Source organism: Rana temporaria, chromosome 9, assembly GCF_905171775.1.
Source record: "Rana temporaria chromosome 9, aRanTem1.1, whole genome shotgun sequence".
Taxonomy (NCBI): domain Eukaryota; kingdom Metazoa; phylum Chordata; class Amphibia; order Anura; family Ranidae; genus Rana; species Rana temporaria.
Window position 1 is genome coordinate 39,778,653 of NC_053497.1, and position 27,378 is coordinate 39,806,030.

General features: G+C 42.2%; 1 protein-coding gene across 1 annotated transcript; it reads right to left on the minus strand.

Moving 5' to 3' along the window:
* Window positions 1-13,183: 13,183 nt before the first annotated feature.
* LOC120913368 (olfactomedin-4-like) lies at window positions 13,184-25,422 on the minus strand. The gene is made up of 5 exons (XM_040323247.1): window positions 25,256-25,422; window positions 20,486-20,632; window positions 18,411-18,623; window positions 16,220-16,373; window positions 13,184-14,078 (listed from the first exon to the last, which is right to left on the minus strand). Exons 1-5 carry the CDS (start codon window positions 25,418-25,420, stop codon window positions 13,240-13,242), a joined length of 1,518 nt encoding a protein of 505 aa, XP_040179181.1. The 5' UTR covers window positions 25,421-25,422; the 3' UTR covers window positions 13,184-13,239.
* Window positions 25,423-27,378: the final 1,956 nt, after the last annotated feature.

Sequence of the window (27,378 nt, forward strand, 5' to 3'; positions counted from 1 at the left end):
TTGATTCCTTGGTCCTCAGTCAGGATTATAAAGTTTACAACAGTTATGGGCTACCTGTAGGCCTTCAAATACGGAGGAACCTAAAGTTCCAGAAACTCATTGTAGTGAGTAGACTTACAAGTGTATTCACTTAGCTTTTTAAAAAAGTTTGATTTATTAAACCTGGAAGAAAAAGATTCAACTAAACTTCCTAGTCACTAAACATGCCCCAATCAGATGTACCCCAGTATGTCTACTTTAATACAAACCTATAACTTGTTCAATAGCACCATCTCTTTTGTTGTCCAGAAATGTAAAACAGTTTGGACGTATGACTATAAATTCTATGTGTACTCCTGCAGTATCCATCATTGAATGGGAGAGGTAAAGTCCTCTTGGTGCTGTATAGGGAATAGCACTATGTCTGACATAATGGACTTTACACTTTACTATCCTCCCTTTCAGAATGCCACTTACTATTAATGACAAGTCCACCAGAACTGATATTTGAGTTTGAATGGGCACCAGTGGGTTTAAAGGGCAACCATCATCTGACATCCCTTTGAGAAGCTATTGGCAAATCTCCTGGTTGTTTATATCTGCAATGTAGGTGTATTTGTTTATTCTCTGTTAATAAGAATCCATTTGGGAAACTTAACATTTTACTTTGCCTTAGTACCATCGCCAATTACGTTTTATGTTTGGCACCCGAACATAAAGTACCAGAGCTAAGTGTCTTATTCTCTGTACACACGATCAGGCTTTTGCCCGGCCAAACTCACTTCGGAATTCCGACGGAATTCCATCAGAGTAAAATAGAACATGTAACTCTATGTAAACTCTGATGGAATTCCTCGGAATATCCAATGGAAAAACTCAGATGGGCATACACACGGTCGGAATTTCCGATGGAAAAAGTCTGTCTGACTTTTTTCATCGGAAATTCCGATCGTGTGTACGAGGCATTAGAAACATGCCTTGTGTAACACTGGAGAAGGGGACAAGTGTAGGATCAATTAGATTTTAACTTCAGTTTACTAATCTTCACTAGAAAAGTGGTATTTGAAATCTTTTGGTGATAGTAAAGAACTCCTCAATTCTCAATATTTTCATGGTTTACACGTTGCAGATTATTTATTGGTCCCGTAATGTTGTAGATCACTAGTCAGTTGGCTGAATTTTAATATTATTCTTTTCAGCTGTCAAAATGCCTGATATTTAAGGTATTGGTGGGCTCTGTTGGGCTGAATCACTCACTGGCTACTTATGGTTCTCATGAACATTTTAGCAAAGTGTTGATTCCTGCTATATTCTTCTCCAAAAAAACAATGGCTTGAAAAAAATCTTAAAGGAATATAGGCAATCAAGTACAGGGGTCTCATCAATGGTGCACAAAAATATAAAAGCCAATAGAGGTCAGCCCACCAGAGTCCTTCCAAAACTGAATGATGACTATTGAGTGACTAATTCACAATATAATTAATGGCATGAGTGCAATTTGATTGTTACCATGTTAATGAAAATATATGCGTGCAGAGAAACCTCTTTTTGGGACAAAGTGACATACGTTACAGATAAAATTATTCAAAAGTAGAACATTTTGTTACTTTTTTACAAGCAGTTTTGTAATAATGTACTGTATATACCTATGTTTTTGTATATTAAATGAAATATATATTTCTGTACACTTAGAAAAGCTTAAAACATCAAATAAATGCGTATTTTTCATCAGCTTACGTTATAATTGGTATTTATTTAAAAAAAACCTGGCAAATGTATTGGTGTTAATGCCCATAATCAGTAAAGAAAGTGCTTTTATTTATTTCACAGAGCTTTATTTATATTTTAACCAACTTAACATACAGGGCATACAGTGCCTTGAGAAATTATTCATGCACCTTGAAATTTTCCACACTCTGATACCACTAACTAAAATCTAGTGGAAACAGTTGTCTTCAGAAGTCACCTAATTAGTAAATAGTCTACCTGTGTGTAATTTAATCTCAGTATAAATACAGCTGTTCTGTGAAGCCCTTAGAGGTTTGTTAGAGAACTTTAGTGAGCAAACCGCATCATGAAGGCCAAGGAGCACACACCAGACAGGTCAGGGATAACGTTGTGGAGAAGTATAAAGCAGGGTTAGGTTATAAAAAATATCCCAAGCTTTGAACATCTCACAGAGCACTGTTTAATCCATCATCCGAAAATAGAAAGAGTATGGCACAACTGTAAAACTACCAAGACATGGCCGTCCCCCTAAACTGACAGGCGGGGCAAGGAGGGCATTAATCAGAGAAGCAGCCAAAAGACCCATGGTAACTCTGGAGGAGCTGCAGAGAGCCACAGCTCAGGTGGGAGAATCTGTACACAGGACAATTATTATGCACTCCACAAATCTGGTCTTTATAGAAGAGTGGCAAGAAGAAAGTCATAAGAAGTCCTGTTTACAGTTTACGAGAAGCCATGTGGGGGACACAGCAAACATGTGGAAGAAGGTGCTCTGGTCAGATGAGACCGATATTAAACTTTTTGGCCTAAAAGCAAAGCGCTATGTGTGACGGAAAACAAACACTGCACATCACCCTGAACACATCATCCCGACCGTGAAACATGGTGGTGGCAGCATCATGTTGTGGGGATGTTTCTCTTAAGCAGGGGCAGGGAAGCTGGTCAGAGTTGATGGGAAGATGGATGGAGCCAAATACAGGGCAATCTTAGAATAAAACCTGTTGAAGACTGCAAAAGACTTGAGACTGGGGTGGAAGTTCACCTTCCAGCATGGCAGCGATCCTAAACATACAGCCAGAGCTACAATGGAATGGTTTAGATCAGGGGTCTCCAAACTGCGGCCCGAGGGCCAGATGTGGCCCTTTGCTAGCCTTTATCCGGCCCTTGGGGCACTATTCCTCCCACTGACACAAACAATGGGGCACTATGTTTTTCACTGATACTAACGATGGGATACTATTCCTCCTACTAATACCAATAATGGGGCACTACTCCTCCTACTGACCACCAACCCCTGAGGCCATATTTATTCTCACTGATGCTGGGCTTAGTAATGGCGGCGATCTGCAATTTTTATCATGACTAAATTGTCCTGTCTAACAGTTCACCTTAAAAACAGGGGTTTCGTTTGCATGCATTTGCAAATACATGTGTAAGCTGCAGAGGCTGCGACAAGACACTCCACTCCACCCCTTCATCAAATAACACACGGTACAAACAATCAGCAACTGCCCCAACCTAGGACTGGCCTTAACAGTAAGGAGCACATGGAAGGGATATTCATTTTGAGTAAGACCTGCAAGGCCAAGTAGTTAGCAGTTAGCTTTGCAGTACTGGGACCATGGCTTTAATTTTCTCCAGGTGTTATATCTGCTTAGAGTTTGCATGTCCTTCCTGTTATTTTGTTGGTTCCACTAGGTCAGGCATGTCCAAAGTCCGGCCCGCGGGCCAATGGCAGCCCGCGTTCTGGTTTAATACGGCCCCCCTGGTGATTTGCATATATATATATATTTTGTGGCCACAAAAGATATATACCGTATTTATTGGCGCTGCCTTGGAGGGGGCGGGCGAGTGCCGTCAGATTACATACAGGAGAATCTCCTGTTTACTCAGCGGCGTCTGTAATAGGAAGTCCCGTCTTCTGGGCTGGCGTTGGGTGACTGTTCTGTCTATCATAGGAGACATGACTTTGTATTAAAGGGGCCCTGGGGAAAACCGGAGATTCTAATTTATGTAATCTGTTGGTGTTCGTTCTGCCCCCTCACTTTCCCCTCTGAGGCTGGAGATGGGCATCCATCAGGTTGCACTGATGGCTACGGTGAGGCTGCATTCATTGCAACGGTGAGGCTGCATTCATGGCAATAGTGAGGCTACATTGATTGCAATGGTAAGGCTGCATTGATTGCAATGGTAAGGCTGCATTGATTGCAATTGTAAGGCTGCATTGATTGCAATGGTGAGGCTGCATTGATTGCAATAATGAGGCTACATTGATGGCAATGGTAAGGCTGCATTCATGAAAATGGTGAGGCTGCATTGATGCCAATGGTGGCGCTGCAGATGGGCACTGATTAGGCTGCATTGATGGGCACTGATCCTTATTTTTCTGATGAACGTGATGGTTAAGCACTGGACAGCGATGATCCCCTTACTGCCTCCAATGATCCAACCACACTGGGCAAATAACATTGGGATAGATTTACTAAAACAAATAGATCCCGTTACAGGTGCAGTTGAACTCATTTTCCCCAGAGCTCAGTAAATGTGGTAAAGTTCTGCTGATTTCCATTATTTAATCATGTGTAAAGTGAAGCGTCACCACATTTACTAAGTTCTGGTAAAAATGCACAGTCTGTTTTCCGGTAGTAAATCCACCCTATTTCTTCCAGTATTATACAGGAATCTTTTACCCAACTGTGGGTTTTGTAGCTCAGTGGTAGTGCCAAAACAGTGAGTTTACTCCTTGCCAGGAGTACTTTTCAGGGCTTTCCTGCCCACTTTTATTTAAAAGAAAGTTCAATGTTTTTATACAGGTATGTCTTCTTACGCAGGGGGCTCTCACCATCAGTCAAAACATAATACTTAGACTCCTGGCTTTCTTGGCAACTTTGCTGCTCGAATTAGTACCCTTTGGTCTTTCTGGCCATCAAACATTTCTACATGTACCTCAGCTCTGTGTCTTTCCTTGCAGCTCCCTGCTGCTTTGCCTCTCATTGACTCTCTCAGGCTCGAGCTTTGGCCGTTCCTGACCTGGGCGGCACAGTGCAGATGTGCACCTTTCACCGCTCCCTTCACACGCTGACCCCCTCTTGAGAGTGGGGTCCTGACCTCTAATTCTGTTACTCATATGAAGCCAACACACACCTGTGCCATTAGTGTTTGCAGAAATAAAAATGGATCCGTATCCTCTCAGAGAAACCCAGGTGTCGGCAATGCACAAAGCAACTGTAGAAAGAAATGTTTGGACAGCCGCACTCTGGAAAAACCTTCTCGGTTGCCTTTTATTGGTAAAAGTATTCAAACACCACACATCACAGCAAAGACAGGGGCATACAGCTGACGTTTCGCACTATCAATCAGTGCTTACTCATGAGTAAGCACTGATTGATAGTGCGAAATTTCAGCTGTATGCCCCTGTCTTTGCTGTGATGTGTGGTGTTTGAATACTTTTACCAATAAAAGGCAACCGAGAAGGTTTTTCCAGAGTGCGGCTGTCCAAACATTTCTTTCTACAATTGCTTTGTGCATTGCCGACACCTGGGTTTCTCTGAGAGGATACGGATCCATCCACATACCTTATTGGAGCGGTGACTATCATCTCTCTGTGCCATTAGTGTGCTTGTTTCCTACAAAATCTGGCCCAAACCACCATATTAAACAGTAGAATGGGTTGGAGCTGCCACACAAGTTTCATTTATCTGCCAGAGCTATTAGCAAGCAATTTTTTTTTGGTGCCGGACTCATTTAGGGCTTGTTTACACAAGTGTTGGTCCTCTTAAGAACGATCCGAGGTAGAAAGATGTTCATTTTGACAAGCAGTGAGGAGGCTTTATGTCATCTCCTCACCTCCAGTTTAAACCCCTAAAATAAGGTGACCAGATATTTAAAATGAAATCTGGGGACTTATTTTTTTTTACTAGTAATGGTGGCAATCAGCGACTCTCGGCCCGTTGAGGCCCGCCGCACAGCCTGTCAAGTTTTACTCTCCGGGCCCCCGGCTACTACTGGGTGGGGTGTGGAGGAAGATCCCTCTGCCAGGAAAGGCAAGAAGATAGGCAGGCAGGCAGGCGGCTGGCCGGGACTTGAGCCAAGGCAAAAGAACATGCGAGCGGAGATGAATGGGCATGCACCCGAAACTGAAGAAATATTCGCTCCGACCAGCACATGATCATCAGATAATGGAAAAAAATACACCCCCTAAGCTAGTAGGAGCGGTGGGGTGGAGGTGTGTAATTCAGATTTTTTTCTGCACTGACTGTCTTTGCCCCAGCCCCTTTTCAAATCCAATCCGGGGACAAAACCGGGGACAGTGTCCTCAATCCGGGGACTGTGCCCTGAAACCGGGGATGTCTGGTCACCCTACCCTAAAACCCTGCACCACCCCATTGCAACTGCACATGTAGGTGGGGCCTAGGCCCAGGGTATCCAATAAGGGGGAGACCACACACACACACTTGATGTTGTAATTAACCTTGTAGAATATACTGTATACAGTTTAGCTGTAATGAAGAAAGAAAGTTTTGTTGTAGGCACTTTAATAAGGCAATATAGTAGTTGGTATTTATACAGCTTGGACCTGTATTACTGCAGGACGGCTTCTGCTGGTGGGGGTGGCAGTTTAAGGTGTACTGGGGCGGCACCATAATGCTGCTGAGACGAGCCCCACATTTCTGGTCTGGATACCGGAATGTTTCCTGAACTCAGGCATTGTCTCTGAGCTGTCCCTACTCACCAGGAGCCTCTGCTGCACATGTACTTTCCCTCATCAGCAGGTCTCCTTGACCTACCACTCATTCCAGGCATGCCCAAATGACACAGAAGACTTTATATATAAGGTTCCTGGGCAGGGCCTCCAAAGGTTTCAGCTTAACCCAAACATAGCATGCAAATCTCATTGAAGTCAATAAAGGGCAAATTCTCCTGCATAGGTGTACGCAGCCTATTGCATTAGGGTGTGCACCCCAAATGTATTAAAACATTGACGGTGTTAGTAGGGCAGGGGATAGTGTCAGTAGAGCAGTGGACTTGTCAGTAGGGCAGAAGTTGGTGTCAGTAGTTTTTTATTTTTACTTTTTAAATATTTTTAAAAAAAAATTAGGATCTCCATTGGGGGGCTTTGGTGAAATATCAGTAGGGGGAATCTGTGCCACAGGAGGTGATTATGGTGTGCCCAGGCACACCAGCAAACACCCTCTGCGCACTCTATGTGCTCCTATTAAATTCTGGTAATTTTTGCAGCCAATAGGCAAACTATTGTCATAAAATAGCATAGGAAGCTGGTCATTGCAATAGGGGACATCAGAACAAAAAATAATGTATTTTAAATTACTGTACAGCAGGGAAGAGGGTCCTTTTAATGCGACTTTGAGAATGACATGGAAAAAACTTACATACTTGGGAGATGCTTTCAAGCTGTATGTGGTGCTACGGAATAGTACTCACTAACCAGGGTGAGATCCTCATAGATGTGCTCACATTTCAAAATCTGCAGCCCGCTGCCTAGCCACTCTCTGCTCTGCCTGTGTCTCTTTTGCCGGGCAATACAGAAAACATCCCCTCTGCTCTCATTGGTCAGCCACAGTGGCGCCTTTGCAAAGCATCCTCGTTGCTAAGCAGCAGGTCGACTCTGTCAGGTTAGCCTTTTCAGTATTGATTAGGGATGAGCCAAATGTACCTGGATCAGAGAGTTTACAAAACACAACAAAGGTCCAGATGCTGTATCCAAATTTCATTGAAGTCAATGGGAGTCAAATGTTAATAAATAATAATGGCCATTTTCTAGGCTAATAGGCAAGGCATTTTCAAGTAATTCACATGGTTTGTACCCCTTATCTCCAGGAGGCATAGTGGTATGACCAGAGACACGGTGTGCAATAGTGGGCTTTGAACTGATGGGCATCAGTGAATTTAAGGTATAACAGAAGGAGTTTATTGCTCACAGTCAGAGAAAGGTGGTAAGGTCACAGAAAATACCTGAAATAGCAGACTAGCAGACTTCACTGAAAAGGGAACAAAAGTTCTCACAGTCTTCACAGATTCTTGGCATCTGCCACCTGGAGCTGCAAAAAAAAAAAAAAAAAAGCTGCAAAAAAAGCTACACTATAACCACTCTCAGTACAGCAACCCCAATGTTGACAGTGTTGAACTGGACCGCACTGTCTAGCCACTAAACAATATGTGTGGCTATTGTCTCTCAAATGTTACATTCTAATTTCCCTTTCAAGACAAAGCATGTATTGTCTCTCCCTCTCATATTGTGACCTAACCAAGCTGCTTAAATACTACTCATCCACCGCCAAACACAGTATTAGTGGCAATTTTCTTTTAGTTAGTACACTTAAATTTTTATTGCAAGATAAAACTTGCCTTGTCCCTTTCTATTTGCTCTTAGTCAAGTGTTTGGGTACTGTCCTGATGCTAACTAATTTCTATTACACAGATTCCGGAAGTCTATACAATATTTGGTTTAATTTGGGAATAATTGAGGATGCAGGGATGGGAGTGGGGTTTGGGAATGTGGGGTTGTGGTTTGAAGTGCTTCTGTGTACTGTTTTTACATTTTTATTAAAGACATTGCAGATTGACACTGTGTTACAAGAAGAACACAGACTATACTAATAAAGTATTTTGTCACTGGCCAATTAGTGTAAAGTTGAGGACTTTTTTTTCTGTTGGGTAAACTTTTCCAGTAGCGTTTAGATCTGTTGTGGCTGCTTCTTCCATTGGTCAAGTAGTTCAGGTCTATTACCTACTGATAAAAAAATAGGTGTTGCAGCCAAAACTATCAAAAAAGGTATTTTATTTTAGGTTGAGATGAATCAGATTTGATTTCACATCCAAAATAAGTGATAAAAGATCTCTATTGCTGTCCGTGATATTCATACTGTTTTATAGCACCACATACAGCTTAAAGGAGTTGTAAAGGAATTTTTTTTTTGCCTAAAATTAATGTCTGCAAGGTAGACAGACAGAATAGTGTAATGATTCTGTTAAAAAAACGAGTAAATACCTATTAAATTCCTTCATCTATGTTACCTCCGACGTTCTAGTTTATGTTCTCTCATTCACTTCCTGGTTTGCGGCGCTAATTCATGTAAGAACTACATTTCCCAGTATGAATTTCGCCCAGTAATTCACACCTCCTTGAAGTCTCTAACACGTAGAGAGCATCCTACCGCACAGATGTAGTTCCCAGGAGAGGGTGAGCACGTTACTGACCACCGCAGTAAAGCCTCCCTTCATGGTGGTGAGTAACAATCAGACAAGCAGGAAGTGAACAGAACAGAGAAGAAATAGAGCAACTTCTGAGCAAAAACGATCAATGAGGAAGTGAAAAGAGGAATGTCTGCAGGTAAAGGATGCTTATTATGAAGGAAAAAAATATCCTTTACAACCTCTTTAAAGGCATCTCCAAAGTATGACGTATGATTGTTTTTTCCATGTCACCCTTGAAGTTGCAATACATGGACCCTCTCCTCGCTGTATTGTATTTTGAATTTTTTATTTGTTTTGCTTTGGTAGATGTCCCCCTGTAGCAGTGTTCAGCTCAGCGTGCCCTTTTTGGCAATATCTTGCCTATTGGCCTTAAAAACTGTCAAGCCTTGTACACACGACCGAGTTTCTCGGCAAAAACCAGCAAGAAACTTGGATCGTTTTAACTGACAATTGTGCGGTCGTGCGACGTGGCTCCTAAACAAAATTGGCATCCTTTTTTCCCCACAAATAGAGCTTTCTTTTGGTGGTATTTGATCACCTCTGCGGTTTTTAGTTTTTGCGCTATAAACAAAAATAATGCGACAATTTTGAAAAAAAAATAATATTTTTTACTTTTTGCTATAATAAATATCCCCCAAAAATATATAAAAAACTTTTTTTTTCCTCAGTTTAGGCCGATACGTATTCTTCTACATATTTTTCATCAAAAAAAATCGCAATAAGCGTTTATTGATTGGTTTGCGCAAAAGTTATAGCGTTTACAAAATAGGGGGTATTTTTATGGCATTTTTATTAATATTTTTTTTTTACTAGTAAAGAGGTTGAAGAGGTTAAGTATGTTCCCTGGGTGTGTTCTAACTGTAGGGGGGGGTGGCCTCACTAGGGGAAATTACTGATCTTCTGTTCATACATTGTATGAACAGAAGATCAGCATTCCCCCCCCCCCTGACAGGACCGGGAGCTGTGTGTTTACACACACTGCTCCCGGTCCCCACTCTGTAACAAGCGATCGCGTGTGCCCGGCGGCGATCGCGCCCGCCAGGCACACGGACAGGAGTCAGGGGCGGGCCTAGTGGCCTGCGCGAGAGCCGACGTTATATTAACCGGCGATACCCGGAAGACACGCCGGAGCAAGATGACATCTCGCTCGCTGTGAACCAGGTAAGTGTTCCTCACCTCGATCCGAGGTAAGTATTTCATAATCAGCCAGTATGCGGTGCATACTGGCTGATTATGCCTTTTGCCTTGCAGGTTTAAAAAAAAAAAAAAAAAGTTTATGCGGTTTACAACCGCTTTAATAGTTTGCATAGTTGGGGGTGTGGCAGGGGTGTGCCCATTGCCTAAATACATTGTGCTAGAAGGTATAAGGAAATTGGAAGGTTTTCTTTAAGGGCCCTTTCACACGTACGGACCGTATGTCCGCATTTTCATCCGTCCGTTTGCGGATGAAAACGGGACATACATTGGTCCCTATGTGATTACGGGTGTCAGCGGATGAACATCGCCTCCACATCGGATCCCCGCTGAGCTTTGTGGACACACGGAGCAGATCATTACTGATCCGCTCCGTGTGAAAGGGCCCTAACTGTTGATTCAATATTATCAGCCACACATGGGGGTTTATTTACAGAAACTGGAGAGTGCAAAATCGGGTGCAGCTGTTCATGGTAGCCAGTCAGCTTGCCTTGTAACCGCTTGTTCAGTTAAGCTTTGACAAAAATACCTGGAAGCTGATTGGTTTCTATACAACGCTGCACCCGATTTTGTGCTCTCCAATTTTAGTAAAGCAACCCCACTGTGTGCATTGTTTCATTGTTTGCATCTGCATTGTGAGAAGTACAATAAAGCACACCCAAGTTGCAGCAAAATGCACAGTCTGCATATATAAATAGCAAATATGACTGCGGACTGCCATGGTACACATTTATAAATACATTATATATTTTGGAAAGAAGTCTTGTGGTTCCCAGGTACAAACATGTGGGATTTACACTACTGCTGCTGATGCCTATTAGCAGTTGATAGGATGCATGTGGGTGTCAGGGGACTTTAGCTTGATTACAACAGTGCAGGTTACATTGAAAAATGTCTTGCCGCAGATCTGAGTTAAAAACGGAGCTGGGGATATTTTGTACTCTTCTCCTTTTATTTGGTCCCTGTGAGGTTGATTTACTAAAGGCAAATAGACTGTGCAGTTTGCAAATTGCAGTTGCCTTCTGCAAGTTCAGTTGCTCCAGAGTTTAGTAAATGAGGTAAAGTTTCACTTTGCATAGAGTATCACAATAACGTGCCAGGGGAAAAAAAGCATTTTTGCTTCTACATGATTGGATTATAGAAGCCAGCAGAGCTTCTGCTCATTTATTAAGCTCTGGTGCAACTGCAGAGTGCAAATGCGCTTTGCAAAGTTCATAGCCTTTTTGCCTTTAGTAAATCAACCCCAGTGTGTCCTCACATGGAGGGTGAACCAGAGAAGTAAAAATTTGCCCCCAGACCCCTAGATAACCCGTTCTCGTTGTCCTATTCCCCATTGCATGTGAGCATGACTGATATGCGCCTACCAAAAAAATATATAGAAATATAATGCATGGGCAGCCTAGAGTGATATACAACGTTTTTATTAGTATACACACAAAAAAATCCAATTTGTACAGTATAATGCTCCTGCATTACAAATGACTTTTTTGGCGAACAAACGTTTTTTCAGTGTTCTGACATACAGTAGAAACAAAATACAGTAGGCCTTTTACATTACATTTAATGAATCTGTTAATATTTAACATTAATGGGTCAAACCACAGCCACATATGTGAAAGCCCAGAACAGAGTGGCATTACACTGGATTTACTATGTTTATGTCTTTATGCCCAAATCACGGCAGATCATGCAAATCTGTCAAGGGAATTTGTAGAGACAGCAATGAAAGGCCTCGTACACACGACCCAGGAACTCGTCGTAAATGAAACATCGTTTTCCTCGACGAGCTCCTTGTTAGGCTTGTCGAGAATCTTGACAAGCTTTCTTTGCGTACACACAGTCAATACCAAATCTCCTCGTTCTCAAACACGGTGACGTTCAACACGTATACGACGGCAGGGGAAGTTCGATTCCACTGGCACAACCCTTAGGGCTGCTTTTGCTAATCTCATGTTACTGCGTGTTAAGTAAAAGTTTGGTAAGAGACGATTTGCACTTTTCAGTCTGCTACAGCGTGACAAATGCGCTATCTCCATTACAAACGCTACTTTTACCGAAGGTGCGCTCCCGTCTCATACTTTATTCTGAGCATGCGCGGGTTTCTAAGCATACACACGATCGTGTTTCTCGTCGAAAACCAGCCCGACGAGGAACACGATGAGGAAAAAGAGAACTTGTTCTCTTTTTTTCTCGTCGAGTTCCTCAACAGTTTTCTCGATGAAAAACATACACACGGCCGTTTTCCTCTGCAAAAAAGCTCTGCCACCAAGTTTCTTGATGGATTCTGTCGAGGAAAACGGTCGTGTGTACGAGGCCTAAGAGTTGACATTTCTGACAGGTATAAAGTGCAGACACCTAGAGGTTTTTCAGTCTACTTGGTCATACAGTTCTGATCAGGCAAAGCACTTCCTGTTTGCCATCTCTCTTGTACCCCTTAAATTCCTGTTGACTCATCATTATGATGGGCAGCTCCAATGGCAAATAGGGGAGGGAGCAAGCACTAAGAAAAGAGGAGTTGATATAGGGCAATTGATACCTATCAGCAGCTTTTTTTTCCCCAAGTACAGGCAATGGGGTGTTTAACATGACACTGACTTTGCTATCTAGTGAGCAACTTACCTAAGGTTCAGACTTTTCTGAATTCGCTGGTTGCAGGTCTATGACTTACTAGCTAGCAATGCCAGGATCAGATTGACAACCTCAGAGTCTGCACCTTCAGAAAACAAGTCAGCAATAGCAATTTCCATATTTCTGTCCTCATACTAAAAAGATTCAAATGATTACCTAGAGTTCTCACTTGCAGGCAAATCATTTCAAGACAATTACCTTCCATAGATTTGTGTCATGTCCTACATTGATTTTCTACTTATTTTACATTGCAATCATGTTGACTCAGATGCCATCTGCCCAAAACCCAGTAAAGGTTTTATGAAGGCTAATTTCTCGTACACACAATCGGAATTTCCGATGAAAAAAGTCAGACAGACTTTTTCCATCTGAAATTCCGACCGTGTGCCCATCGGAAATTCAGAGGAATTCCATCAGAATTCCAATGTGAGTTTGGTTGGGCAAAAGCCTGTTCGTGTGTACGAGGCATTACATTTTAATTAGTCATGGGAAATGTTATGTAGGTTTTTCTTGTGGCTTGAAGGTAAGATCATAGTTAACCAAATACCCATCATTGTACATATAGAGCTTGTGATCGTTGGGGTTGTAACTCACACTCTGTACATTTTCCATCATCTTGTCAAGGACAATGCTGACTTGCCCCTCTTTATTTGTATTGGTGTCATACATATAGAATATTTCTTCCTTTCGTGTATTAAGGGTTCTAGTTGCATACAGGACACCACAAACCATGAAAGCATTGGTGACAGCAGGTTTATACTGGTCAGTAGACCAAGTTTTCTCCACAGTCAGAGTGTTTGAGTTAAGCTTACTGATGAGCATATTTCCAGAATTCTGCTCTGTAGAGTAGATGACCCAAAGATTATATTCATCGCTAGCGAGGTCAATGTCTTGCCAGGTAGTTGATGCGTAGGAGAAGCGGTTGTTGAAGGTGGCATCTGTGAGTGTCTTCCTCTCCAAAGCACCAGTGTCTACTTTATATTTGCAGATGTCCCTGGTGTTGTAGCAGTTGTAATACATGGAGTTGTTGAACAAGACCATACCACCACCTTGACCACAGGCAGAATAGTCGATATTGTTGTAGGCCAGAGTCTTGGTGAGGACCTTATCTGTAGGTTTCTTGTAGAGCAAGAGGTCATCATAAGTGGGGTAATATCGGAACATATTCATCATACGGCTGTCTGTGGTTAGAGGGGCCACCCAATGTGTATCCTGCTCAGCACCTACGAAGGAGTCCTTTCCCCAACCTCCAAATTTGTAGTTGAAGCCTTGCCAGTTCAACTGCACCACAAATGGCTTGCTGATGTTTTTAAGACCACCATGATTACAGGTGCCTGAGGATTTAAAAGGGAAATAAATGTATGTATACTTGATTTATTAATTTAATTAATGTAATTAATTTATTTCATATATCTAGATTTCTCAAAAAGAAAAAGCATAATAAATAAATTAAATCATATCTAGTAAAGTCTAAAGCCTCATACACACGACCGAGGAACTGGACGGGCGAAACACATCGTTTTCCTCGTCGAGTTCCTTGTTAGGCTGTCAAGGAACTCGATAAGGCAAGTTTCTCCATTCCCGTCGAGGAAAAGGAAGACATGCTCTCCTTTTGGCTCGATGGGATCCTCGGCAGTTTCCTTGTCGAAAAATGTACACACGACGGGTTTCCTCGGCAAAAAAAAAATCCCAGCAAGTTTCTTGCTGGTTTTTGCCGAGAAACTCGGTCGTGTGTACGAGGCCTGAGTGATATGAATAAGAAATTTGAAAGATTATATAATCACATTGTAAGATTATAAATCAGGAGTTCTCAAACTTTCTAAACAAAAGACCAGTTTAAAGCGGAGTTCCACCCTAAAAACAAACTTTTTATTAACAGCTTGCTTTTAATGTAAAAAATAAAAAAATCTTAATTGTTTTTTTTACTCACTTGTATATATAGCTGTTACTAGACAGATTTCATAATCTGCCTAGTTTCTAGTCTGCGGTGGTTCAACTTCCTGTCCTAAGACCCCATTGCCTCCTGGGAAATGATGACACTCATTTCCCAGGAGTCTCTGGGCATTACTGCACCTAAAAATCCCAGCATGCACTTCTCTAAGGAAATCCAGGAAATGGCCACAAGATCGCTGAGCAGGTATCAGGTAAGTGTTTACACTGTTTTATGTACTAATCATGTTTTTTTGATAATTATAAAAGAATATTGAATTTAATGTATTGTGGATTGCAAAAAAAAAAACTATGCTCAGAATCCCGCTTTAATGTTCTACTGTTCCTGTGAGCCCAGCACCCTCCACACTATACTCCTGCCATTACTGTGAGTCCAGTATTCCAAGCTTTCCCAGATCTTTGTCTCTTGTGCTTCCATGTACCTGATCAGCTTTACCCTCTCATGGAGGATCCAAAATCCCCAACCTTATGCTGGTGTCGGTTGGAGAATTAGTGCCCCAGGGGCTGGTTAAAGGCAAGAAAAAGGGCTGGCTCGGGCCCATGGGCAGCAGTTTGGTGGTTCCCTTTATTTTTTCTGGTGATCTGGTTGTTAACACGCTTTCTCTCTTAGGGTGACAACGCTCACTCACTGTACTGTATCTATGAAGGAGCAGTGTTGTCACCCCAGGACAGGTAGTGTGTTAGTGTGAACTCGTCTCCATTTTGTGGAGGGGGGAGGGGGGTCCAGAGTTAATCTGAGCAGGGCTTATCAGACTTATCAGACTCCTTGGGATATCAATGTAGTTGGGGTCCTATGTTTTTAGCTCACTATAGTAAAATACAAACTCACTGGATTTCTGGCAGCATCAACAAATGCTTTTCAAATGTATTGAACAGAGAGAATAACAATTTTTTCAATTGTATGTTTAACCACTTCAAGTACGTAATACATACTGTATATATACATTGTGGCTTACCGGTATTATAGCTGAAGAAATCAACCATAATCCCAGATTGTTTTTTTACAGTCAGCAGCTGGCTTTCTCATGAAATCATTCCGAGCAGCTCATGAGCCACTGGAACGCTTCCAGAAGTGGCGGGAGGGGACGTCCCCTCACTGCTCATCGCTGCTTCTCTGGCTTACCGTTTCCGCCAGTTCGCCCGAGAAACGATCTGATGGTGCGGCCGGCTAGTCCCAGAGGCGATCAAAGAGTAGATCCTCTTTGATTGCCTCTATGGCCTTGGAAGATCGGAGGAATGTCATGATGTCACTTCCGGTCCAGGCAATTTTTTTTAAAAGCAAAACGGCAGAAACATTTTTTTTTTGATCTTTTGCTTTTAACCGTAAAGGAGAGATTAAAGGGATAATATAAAAAAAAAAAAAAGAAAAGAAAAATATTTTTTTTAAAGCGCCCCTTCCCTCCGTCAGGGTTTATGTCTGCATAGAGATACAGACTGGCCAAACTGATTTTAGCTACTGTAATTCAAGTCAGATATGTAAAACATTTTATCTGAAGGTCATTAAAAAGTTTAGCCTCTCACTTACCAAAACTGACTGGTGGAGATAGAGCAGGAGCACCCGGATTTTTCTCGCACTCCTCTAGCTTCTTACGCAGAAAAGCAATTTCCCGCCTTACCGCCAAAACATTATTTTTGTCGTATGACTCCAGCTGGTTCACCATAACTGAGATGTTGTGGATCTGGGAGAAGAAGAAAGCAAAAAAGAAGGGAGATATATTAAAGGAAATAACAATTAAAAACAGCACAGTAAGGCATAAGAGGATAGAAGTACCATATTTTTACTCAATATTTTAAATCTGGGGAAAAAAACAACAAAATTGATTTCAGTCGATAATTAAAGGAGCTATAAAGGTTTGTTTTTTATTTTCTAAATTGGTTGCTTTAAGCTAGTGCATTGTTGGTTCACTTATCTTTTCCTTCAATTTCCCTTCTAAATGTTTTTTTATTTGTCTAAATTTCTCACTTCCTGTTCCTCCTCAGTAAGCTTGCCCCCATGTTCTGGCTGGGGGTTAGTCAGCCAGAACAGCTTACCGAGGAGTAACAGCAAGTAAGAAATTCAGACAAAGAAAACATTTAGAAGGGAAATCAAAGGAAAGGGTAAGTGAACCAACAATGCACTAGCTTAAAAAAAAAAAAAAAAACCTTTACAACCCGTTTAGAGTACAATTGTGTCTTACGATCTTAAATTATTGATCACGTCCCTGTTTCCGCCATGTAATCTCATATTCTAATTGATTGAAATGCGATCATATTCATGAAAAAAATATCTCAGTGCTGCCAATTGATGCAAAACAATTAATCATTTTCCACCCTGGCTGATTGACTAAGTTTGACCAAATGTAATTGAAAGGTAATCTAAGAAAAGTTATGACTTTTCGATTGTTTGCAGATTTGATCATTTTAATTGAATTGCACATTGATCGGATAAACAAATCAAAACTTTTGCGGCCACCATGAGAGAGATCTGCATGTTTCAGTGACCAGATTGGGAAATCTCAAAGGAAATACAGACAATATAATCCAGGCAGATGTTCTGATCTTTTCCTCTACCTGGAAAAAAAAGGGGTTTAATCTCCCTGGCGGTATGATTCTTTCTGGTTTTAGATGCTAAAAGCGGTACAATTATTTTGCATGAAAATTTGGCGTTTTACATTGTAGGCCTGTAATTCTTAGGAATAACTCACTTAAATCTGTCCAAACAAGAGTCTATTAGACATCTCGGGTATGATAAAGTTTGAAAAACAAAATCATAAATTATAATATAATAAATAACTATAAATAATTATAACAAATAATAATGTAATTATAATAAAAATTATTCAATAATGTAATCAAATCAAAAACACTGAAATTTGCTCAGTTGCAGAATTGTCGCTGTTATTACTTTTATTTTTTTGACGGATTTCCCCACAAATCGCTATCGCTCAATTCTGCAAGTGATTATAATTTATTATCGCTGTTTTCTAGCTGCTCTAAAACCACTTTTGACATAAAGGGACACGAAGATCGGCGGCACAGGGGGACACTGTGTGAATCGAGTGAGGACGCCGCTCGCTCACACAGCGCGGGACAAGGTAAGTAACTTTGTCTCTGGCTGCAGCAAGGCGAGCCCGAGTCTGGCTCGGGGATACCGCTCTTGGTATAAAAATCTTACCCCGAGCCAGACTCGGGAATACCGCCAGGAGGGTTAACAGATTAAAGAGGAACTACAGTCTGCTTACATTATTTGTAATAAAAACATCTTTGCCATTCTGAAGCTTCCCTCAAACACCTTTGCATATTATTTGATATATGCTGCGATTCTGTACTTGTCAAATATGCTGCAGAAATCTCCCTCTACTAAGTCTGGCTGCAAACATTTTAACTGTGGACAGCTGAACCTGTTGCCTGTTCACTTCCTGGATTTACACAGACACACAGAGGCACACCTCCATCTCTCATTGGCCCTCTTATGACTCACCCCTCCTCCCTTCCTGGCAAACTCTCAGAAATATGAGAGAGAAAGCTGTTCATGATGTTTTAAGCCTAGGCTAATGAACAGCAAGTGGGCTGTATAAGGTATTTACTGGCAAAAAAATAATGATTTACTATCCAAAGTTAAAGCAACAAGGGCAGAAGATTTAACAGATGGTAAGTTGAAAAAATGATTGAAGGCCCACTTTCAGGATTTTATATTTTAAACATGCAGCTGAAAAACATAACAATTGTTAGTTTACCTCCACAAAGAGTGATTCCACCAAGGTGCTAGACCCATTGATGGACTGTTTGAGCCTGATCACCAACGACTCCATTTCTCTGATCTCCAGTTTAAGTAACTCAAAGTCCAGTTCAGTGTAAGAGATACCACCCAGCTCAACGATCTCCACACGTCGAGTCAGGTTCTTCAGCTTATGTATGTACTCAGTCAACGTGGCTTGATAATTTTGTATCTAGGGAAGAAAAATATTTGCTCTATATAATCGAAGATAGAACTTTCTAGTAAGAAACGTTAAAAAAATGGACAATCAGTTTTATTAAAGTATCATTAAAGTAATTGTAAGAGCTAATTCTAATCCTCCTCTTCTCAGGGCCCCCACTGGCTCTCCTGGCTCCTTCTCCCTGCTGACTGCTCCATAGCAAGCCACTTGCTTTGGGAGCACTTGTGTGGGCTTTCTCCGAGCCCCGCTCTGTGTGTCAATTGCCTCGGCTCCGCCCCACCCCCCGCTCCCTCCTCACTGGCTGTGATTGACAACACCAGGAACCAATGGCTCTTGCGACTGTCTCTGAGCTAATGAGGAAGGAGAGAGCTGAGAGACACTGCTTTGATGCACATCACTGGATGGAGATTGGGCTCAGGTAAATATAAGGGGGTCTGGAGGTGGAGCTGCAAGCAGAAGGTTTTTAAGGTTTTTGTGTGCAAATGTTTGTACAAATGAATACTCCACCTCTAAGCAATTGTTAAAACCTTTCCTTAGTGCTAAACCTTTCCTTGGTGCAGCTTTTAATTTTTTGTAAATACCTGGTTGATCATTCCATTTCATGTACCTCCCTGTTGTCAGTGTCTCCGCCATAGCAGTCAATTTATTTAACTCTTCTAGCCTCTGCAATCTACCTCACATGATAAGAACGTCACTGAAGGGCGGGACCAGCAAGGAATGATTGACAGAGAGTTCCCCCTCAGTGCATTTGGAAGGTATACTTTAGGCTTCGCTTCTCTTGAGTGACCAAGGCCCTGGCCCCCATGGAGGGACATCTATTCCGCAAGCCTACATGAAATCTATAGGTTAAGTCAGGGATCCTCAAACTACGGCCCTCCATCTGTTGTAGAACTACACATCCCATAAAGGCATTGTAACACACTGACATTCACAGACATGACTAGGCATGATGGGAATTGTAGTTCCTGAACAACTGCAGGGCCGTAGTTTGAAGACCCCTGGGTTAAGTGGTGGCATGTTATGGGATTCTATTTTTACAGTTTATGTAAGGAACCAGTGTAAGTATACAAAGGTCTGAATTCCTGTGCAAATAAAAAAATGGCAGTTATGGTTGGTGGGTGGCAATCAGTAGATAAGCCGACCTAACTCTGAATCTACGCCGACTTATGTTTAAGTGTATTCTCAATCAGAGATACACTTAAACATATCTAAGATACGACGGCTTGCGCCGTCCTATCTTAGGTTGCAATATTTTGGATGGCCGCTAGGTCGCTTCCATTGCGGTCGGCGTAGAATATGTAAATTAGTAGATACGCCGATTCACAAACGTACGCCCGGCCGACGCAGTACTTTTACGCCGTTTACGTAAGAGATAGGCCGCGTAAAGTTAGAGCTAGGCCCTAGTTGGAATAGTAATGTTAAGTATGGCCGCCGTTCCCGCGTCGAAATTCGAATTTTGTTACGCAAGTTGTCCGTGAATCGGGATTTACGTAGTTTACGTCCACGTCGAAATCAATAGGCCGGTGCGGCGTACTTAGCCGCAATGCACACTGGGAAATGTAGGCGCCCGGCGCATGCGCAGTTTAAGAAAAAAACGTAAAAAATGTAAGGTCAAGCCCCATTAACATAAAACACGCACCCTTACACACATTTGAATTAGGCGCGCTTACGCCCGCCCGCTTAAGGCTACGCCGCCGTAACTTAGCAGGCAAGTACATTGTGAATCATGTACTTGCCTCGCTAACTTACGGCGGCGTAGCCTAAATGCCTTAAGGCACGCCGCCGCAAAGTTGCAGCAACGTACCTGAATCTAGGCACTAATGTGTAAACACATTTGTAAATAAAAAATGACCTTATTTTCCCTCAGTCCTTACCCTGGTGATCTCCTGGTTGACACTGATGCTCAGTTTCTGGTTGGATATCTCGATAGCTTCCAGACGATCTGCTGGGAATGTATTGTCGGGAAGGATGACAGAACATTGGCATACTTCTTGTTCATTCACTGTGCCTGTGCTGTTTACCTGTGCAGGAAAGTGGAAAAGAGTAAGTCAAAAACATTTACCAAACAGATTGTTATTTCTTCTAAAGCCAATGGGTATCTAGCACAGTCTACTATGAACATCATCAACCAATATGACCGTACACACAATAGGAATTTCAGATGGATTTTCCATCGGATTTTCCGATCGTGTGTAGCCCCATCTGAGTTTTTTCATCGGAAATTCCGATGAATTCCATTGGAGTTTAGATATAGAACATGTTCTATATTTTTCTGATGGAATTCCGTCGGAATTCTGATGTGATTTGGCCGTGCAAAAGCCTGATCGTGTGTACGCGGCATAAGGGTCATCATTGAAGTAATCATCTTATGGAGTTAATTTACTAAGAAATTGTCAAAGCTGAAATTAGAAGCTGATTGTCTACCATGTACACAAGATTTTGCAATCTACAATTTTAGTAAATCAAACTCCAGTGTTTTTGCATGTACATAATTGAATGATTTTAGTAAGCACGACTTCACCTTAGACAAATCAACATTAACTTTGTTAAGTGTGCATTTATTTTGCTAAGTAAAGTTTGTACTCCTTTAGTAAAGCACCCCAATGTCTTCTGGGTACTTTTTAATAGAAAGCTCTGCTATTAAATGTAAAAGCAGCAAAATCAAGATGAAAACATTATTGTCTGCCGCTGTCGAAAATGCCAGAGGGAGCCTGGAGTTATTATAGATTAGATACTTTCTTATTAGGTAGTTTTAATGGCTAAAATGTTGAAATTTTTACTGAATTTAAACAAAACCTTTCATGTGTCTAAATTGTTCAAATTTAGAGAAAGCGAGATCAATTTGAGAGTATCAGTATGCATGCAATATGGTGTAATTTTAATTTAAGATACACTAGTTGTTTTATGTATGATGAAATAAAAGGGGATGACTTTCTAAAACTGGAGAGTGCAAAATCAGGTGCAGCTCTGCATAGAAGCCAATCAGCTTCCATTTTTTTTTTTGTGTCAAAGCTTAATTGAACAAGCTGAAGTTAGAACCTGATTGGCTATCATGCACAGCTGCACCAGATTTTGCATGCTCCTGTTTTAGTAAATCAATCCCAAAGAGTTCTAATGTAATAAACAAAGTGAATATAGTGCCTTATAATAAAAACTGATTTGTTTAGGTATTGAAAAGTTTATTGCATTATTATATATCAGTGTTGCCAACCGTCCGTATTTTTACGGACAGTTTGTAAAAACGGGCACTTTTTCCTGCGTTCGTAAATGTCTGTGGTTGCGGGAATGTGCCAGTAAAAATAGCCGAGATCGGTTCAGCTTGGAACTGCGCATGGAGATTGGAGGCAGGGGGTGATGGGTGATAGTGGCTACGGTGGCACCGCAGAGGGGGCAATGGAGGTAGGGGGAGATTGGAGGCAGGGGGTGTTAGTGGCAGGGGGTGATTGGAGACAGGGGTTGTTGCTGGCACCGCAGAGGGGGGTGGAGACAGGGGACGATGGAGGCAGGGGGGCCTGGGGGAGATTGGAGGCAGGGGGAGATTGTGGCACCGCAGAGGGGGGTGAAGGCAGGGGGTGTTGGTGGCAGAGGGGGATGGAGACAGGGGGTGACGTGACTAAATAATTTGCCCTTATTATTTTGAAAATAAGAAAATGTTTTTTTACCTTAATATCTACCTTAAATCACATTGCTATTAGCCTAGCGTACTTGTTTGTAACCTAAATACTGAAATTTGCCCCTAAACATGTAATTTAGTAACTTTTGTGAAATGCCAGTAAAAACTTGGCTGCGCCAGTAAATTTCGGGTGTCGTGCCAGTAAATTTCAATCTGGTAGGTTGGCAACACTGTTATATATATTTTTTAAAGATTATAACTAAGCGGATAAAATGTGCTTACAAAATGTAATTGCATTTAACACCTATGTATTCCAATAGGCATGCAAATTAACATCAGTAAATATTATTTCTAACTGGGAGGATACTGATTTCAGTGTTCTGCAGTGTAGCTGCTACGTCAGGTTTTGTGAAACGTAATCCCATTCCATATCCCCAACAATGTGGCAAACTGGAGAATTTTTGTTCAATGTATCATACGCCCCCCCCCCCCCAATAAAAAAAAATAATAATAATAATTCCCTGCCTGTTTGCCCTGGTAGAAAATTTAACCATTCCCTAAAAATATAAGTTTTATTCATGGAAAATTCGCTTTAAATTCTCATTGAAAGAGACGCACTGTAGCTTTCCCCATTAGTACACTGAGATTAAATTAAGAGGTAAAAATGCTAAAGGACAAAACGAAACTACATTTCAAGAGAGAAAAATCTGAATTTGCAAGAAAAAATTGCTATGCATCTAGTGTACCTATACAGTATTATTTCAACAAAACTTGCTACATAGCAAATTTAAAATAGGACTTTTTCCTGTGTTTGTGCCTTTTGCACTTTAGAATGCAAAACAATGAATGAGGAACACGTTACCCAAATGAAGCTGTCCACATCTTTGTGCAGCATTGCAAAAAATTAGGCTTTCTGTTGTTCTATGCATTTTCATGCACTGTAAGGCTTTTAGAAAAAAAATGAAATGCATGTATAGAGAGTTTGCATGCGTTTTCATGCATTTCCAGCCCCTGTAAGTAGATCCTTCCAAAGTCCACAATAGTGACATCAGAATCATCACTGGCCAAACCAAAAATGCATGAAAACAAGAATTAACACATTAAAAATGCACTCCAATTCATATTTAAAATGCATGTCAACGCACTACATTTCAAATTAAGTAAAACACTTAAAAATAAATAAAAAATAAGGCAGAAACAGGCATGAATAGATGTGTACCTAGTCTAGGCTCCATGCCCACTAGCATTTTTTTTCCCAGCAAAAAAAAAACTGTGGGAAAAATCCTGGATAAAAAAGGCTAATAATAGCTTTTTGTAGTAGAGTTTTTAGCAGCGTTTTAGGAGTAACATTTTATTAGCATTGTTGCAGTAAAAACGCTATTGCCTAAAGTAGTGTGCATGGAGACAGGATAGGATAACACTTATTAGCTTCTAGGAGCAGAAAAAAAAATGTTAATAACAGCTTCTATGAACTTCTAGTGGAGGCTGTTTTCAGGCACTTTAGCGCTAGAAATAGCCTCTAAATAACGCCTGTAAACTGCCTCCCATTCGTACTTGTGTGACTTTTCACACGAGGCGGTGCGCTTGCGGGACGTTAGGAAAAGTCCTACAAGCAGCATATTTGGGGTGGTTTGAAAGCAGTGTATACAGCGCTCCCAAAGTGCTCAACCGATTAAAATGAATGGGCAGCGCTTCCAAAGCGTCTGAAAAGCGACATGGGCACTTTTAACTCTTTCTTTGGGCTTAAAAGCGTCCCGCTAGCGGCTGAAAAGCGCCACTAAAACTACGGCAAAACTCTGCTAAAATGCTTTACCGCTAACGCTCGGGCCACCTCGGCGAGAAAATGGCCTATGGTCAGTCCATCTAAAATCGATATTTAATTATTATACTCTAATGAGCTTGTGGAGCACCTAGTGGATACGGGACCGGGGTCTCCAGCAGTGAGATCTCCATGCCATAGTTCCTAGCTTTGTTCCTGACCCCTTCAGATGAATAAGAAATGAGACAGGGATAAAGGGATCTACTCAGAACTCTATGGCAGGAATGCAGAACAAGGGACTCAAGTGAAGAACTATAAAACCATTAGATTTTTTTAATACCAAGGGCTGGATTCAGATACATTGCAGTATCTTTCAGCGGGGCGTAACGTATCTCAGATATGTTACGCCTCCGTAAATTAGGGCGCAAGTTCCGTATTCAGAAAGAACTTGCGCCCTAAGTTACGGCGGCGTAACGTATGTGGTCCGGCGTAAGCCCGCCTAATTCAAATGTGGATGATGTGGGCGTGTTTTATTTAAATTCACTGTGACCCCACGTATTTGACGTATTTTACGAACAGCGCATGCGCCGTTCGTGAAAAAATCCCAGTGCGCATGCTCAAAATTACGCAGCAAGTCGTCAATGCTTTAGACGTGAACGTAACTTACATACAGCCCTATTCACGAACGACTTACGCAAACGACATAAAATTTTCAAAATTCGACACGGGAACGACGTCCATACTTAACATAGGATACCCCTCATATAGCAGGGGTAACTTTACGCCGGAAAAAGCCTAACGTAAACGACGTAAAAAAATGCGCCGGGCGGACTTACGTTTCTGAATCGGCGTAACTACCTAATTTGCATATTCCTCGTGGAAATCTACGGAAGCGCCACCTAGCGGCCAGCGTAAATATGCAGCCTAAGATACGACGGTGTAAGAGCCTTACGCCAGCCGTATCTTAGTAAAATTCTGGCGTATGTTGCTTTCTGAATACAGAAAGAAGATACGCCGACACTTCGTAGCACTTACGCGGCGTATCAATAGATACGCCGATGTAAAGGCTATCTGAATCCGGCCCCAAGAGTTTAAATAAAAGTTTTGATTGGACTGACCCCTTGTATATTTCAGATGCCTATAATGGAAAAAGACAGATAATGATATTGTAAAGTGTTGGCGCTATATAAAATCCTGTATAATAATAATCAAAATGACGGTTAGAAAGCTATAACGAGTGTTTCGGGTAGAGATGAGATGCTGGATACTCACCAGGGAGACTGCATGACTCTGAAGCAAGCCCACAGCGAAAATCAGGAGTGAAAGCATCTTGTCCCTTCCTTGGTCCTGGCTGTTGTCCCTGTCTTGTGATGAGACACTGTCAGCTCTATTTATGAGGACAATTTTGGGAGGAGTGACCACTAGGAATTTCCACATTCCCTTGAGTTGTACATCAACCACCCCCCCCCCCTCCACCCCACTGTTCCTTTCAAAGAAAGACACGCCCTGTTTTGTGCCCAGGTCTTGCGAAATCATGATGTTGACATAGGTGTAGTAATGTCCTTCCAAATCTGCATATGAAATCTCCTGTGCTGTAGAGGAATTTAAATCATTGACTTAGGCGCCTTTCACACGGGCGGCTGTTTTGCCGCAGATAAAAGCATGTTTATGTTTTGCTGGAATTCAAGACTCCAGGCACAGCGCTCAGCTGCATTTATACAGTGCTTTTAGCTGCGGTTGCGTTTAGCCGCGGCACCATATTGAACGGGGATCCGTCTTGGATCCCTCCCAAAACCAAGCACTGTGTCTGGTATGAATCTTGAGGGGGAACTCCACGCCAAATTTCAAATAAAAAACCGGCATGGGTTCCCCCTACAGGAGCATACCAGGCCCTTGAGTCTGCTATGGATTTTAAGGAGAACACCCTACGCCGAAAAAACGGCTTGGGGTTCCCCCACATTCCATACCAGACCCGTATCCGAGCAGCAGCCCGGCCGGTCAGGAAAGGGGGTGGGGACGAGCGAGCCCCCCCCTCCTTAACCGTGCCAGGCAGCATGCCCTCAACATGGGGGGGTAGGTGCTTTGGGGCAGAGGGGACGCCCTGTGGCCCCCCCACCCCAAAGCACCTGTCCCCATGTTGATGAGGACAGGGCCTCTTCCCAACAACCCTGGCCGTTGGTTGTCGGGGTATGCGGGAGGGGAGCTTATCGGAATCTGGGAGCCCCCTTTAATAAGGGGGCCCCCAGATCCCGGCCCCCCACCCTAGGTGAATGAGTATGGGGTACATCTTACACAGGGTTTTTAAAGTAATTTATTAGTCAGCTCCGGGGCCCCCTCTCTTCTTTAGCTCTTTTACGAGGGGGGCTTCTTCGATGTCTTCTGCGGGGGTCCCGTTCTTCACCGCCATCTGGTTCTCTTCCGCGGGGGGGAAGGAGCGCTTTCTTCATCAGCTCTTTTACAGCGGCCCCCCTCCCGGGCTTCTTCGACGTCTTCTGCAGGGGGGGTCCCGGTCTTCACCGCCGTCTGGTTCTCTTCCGCTTTCTTCTTTAGCTGTTTTACAGCGGCCCCCTCCCGGGCTTCTGTCGCCTTCTGCCTTCCGATCTGATCTGCTCCGCTAAAACCAGATGGATGCAAACCCTATTTTCCATCCATCTGGCGGATCAGATCGGATGAAAACGGACAGGCGGATCTGTTTTTATCCGATCCCCCATACGGAGAGCCGGGCTCTGACAGGTCTGTCTCTGCACAGTGAGCAAAGATGGACCTGTCATCCGCAGGCTCAGCGGGGATCAACGGAGCAAGCAGAGTCTGTGAAACCAGGCATGAAGGTGTGAAAGAGCCATTAGTGTACCAAAAAATACATAACAAATAAAAAGCACAAGCATACATTTTTGATACACATGGTCATTTTAAAGAGCACCTGTCACTTTTTTTTTTTATCATATATGGACTGATTACGGTATATCATGGTTTTATGGATACATATTCTAAGATTTTCTGTGGTTCAAAGAACTGCCTGACCTTGGCTTGTATCAAAGGAGCCCCTAATTTTCCACTTCTTAATAAATGATTAAACAGTACTGACTGGCATATTCAAGGCTTTGAATATCTTTTTCTATCATTTTCTATCTCTGTAAAGTTTCATTACCTTGTTACGCAGGTCTTTTGATTGTTCTTTTCTACCTCCTCATGGCTCAGTGTCTAGCCTGCTTAGTGTATCCATGTGAGAGATAACAAACTCATTGACTATTTATACACAGACACTAATTGTGGTTTAAAAAGCCTTAAATGTGGGAAATTAACCTTTAATTGGCACCTGTGTCTGTACCATGGCCAAACATTCCAGGGTATGTAAACTTTTTATCAGGGCCTTTTATCAGAGCCATTTGGGTGTT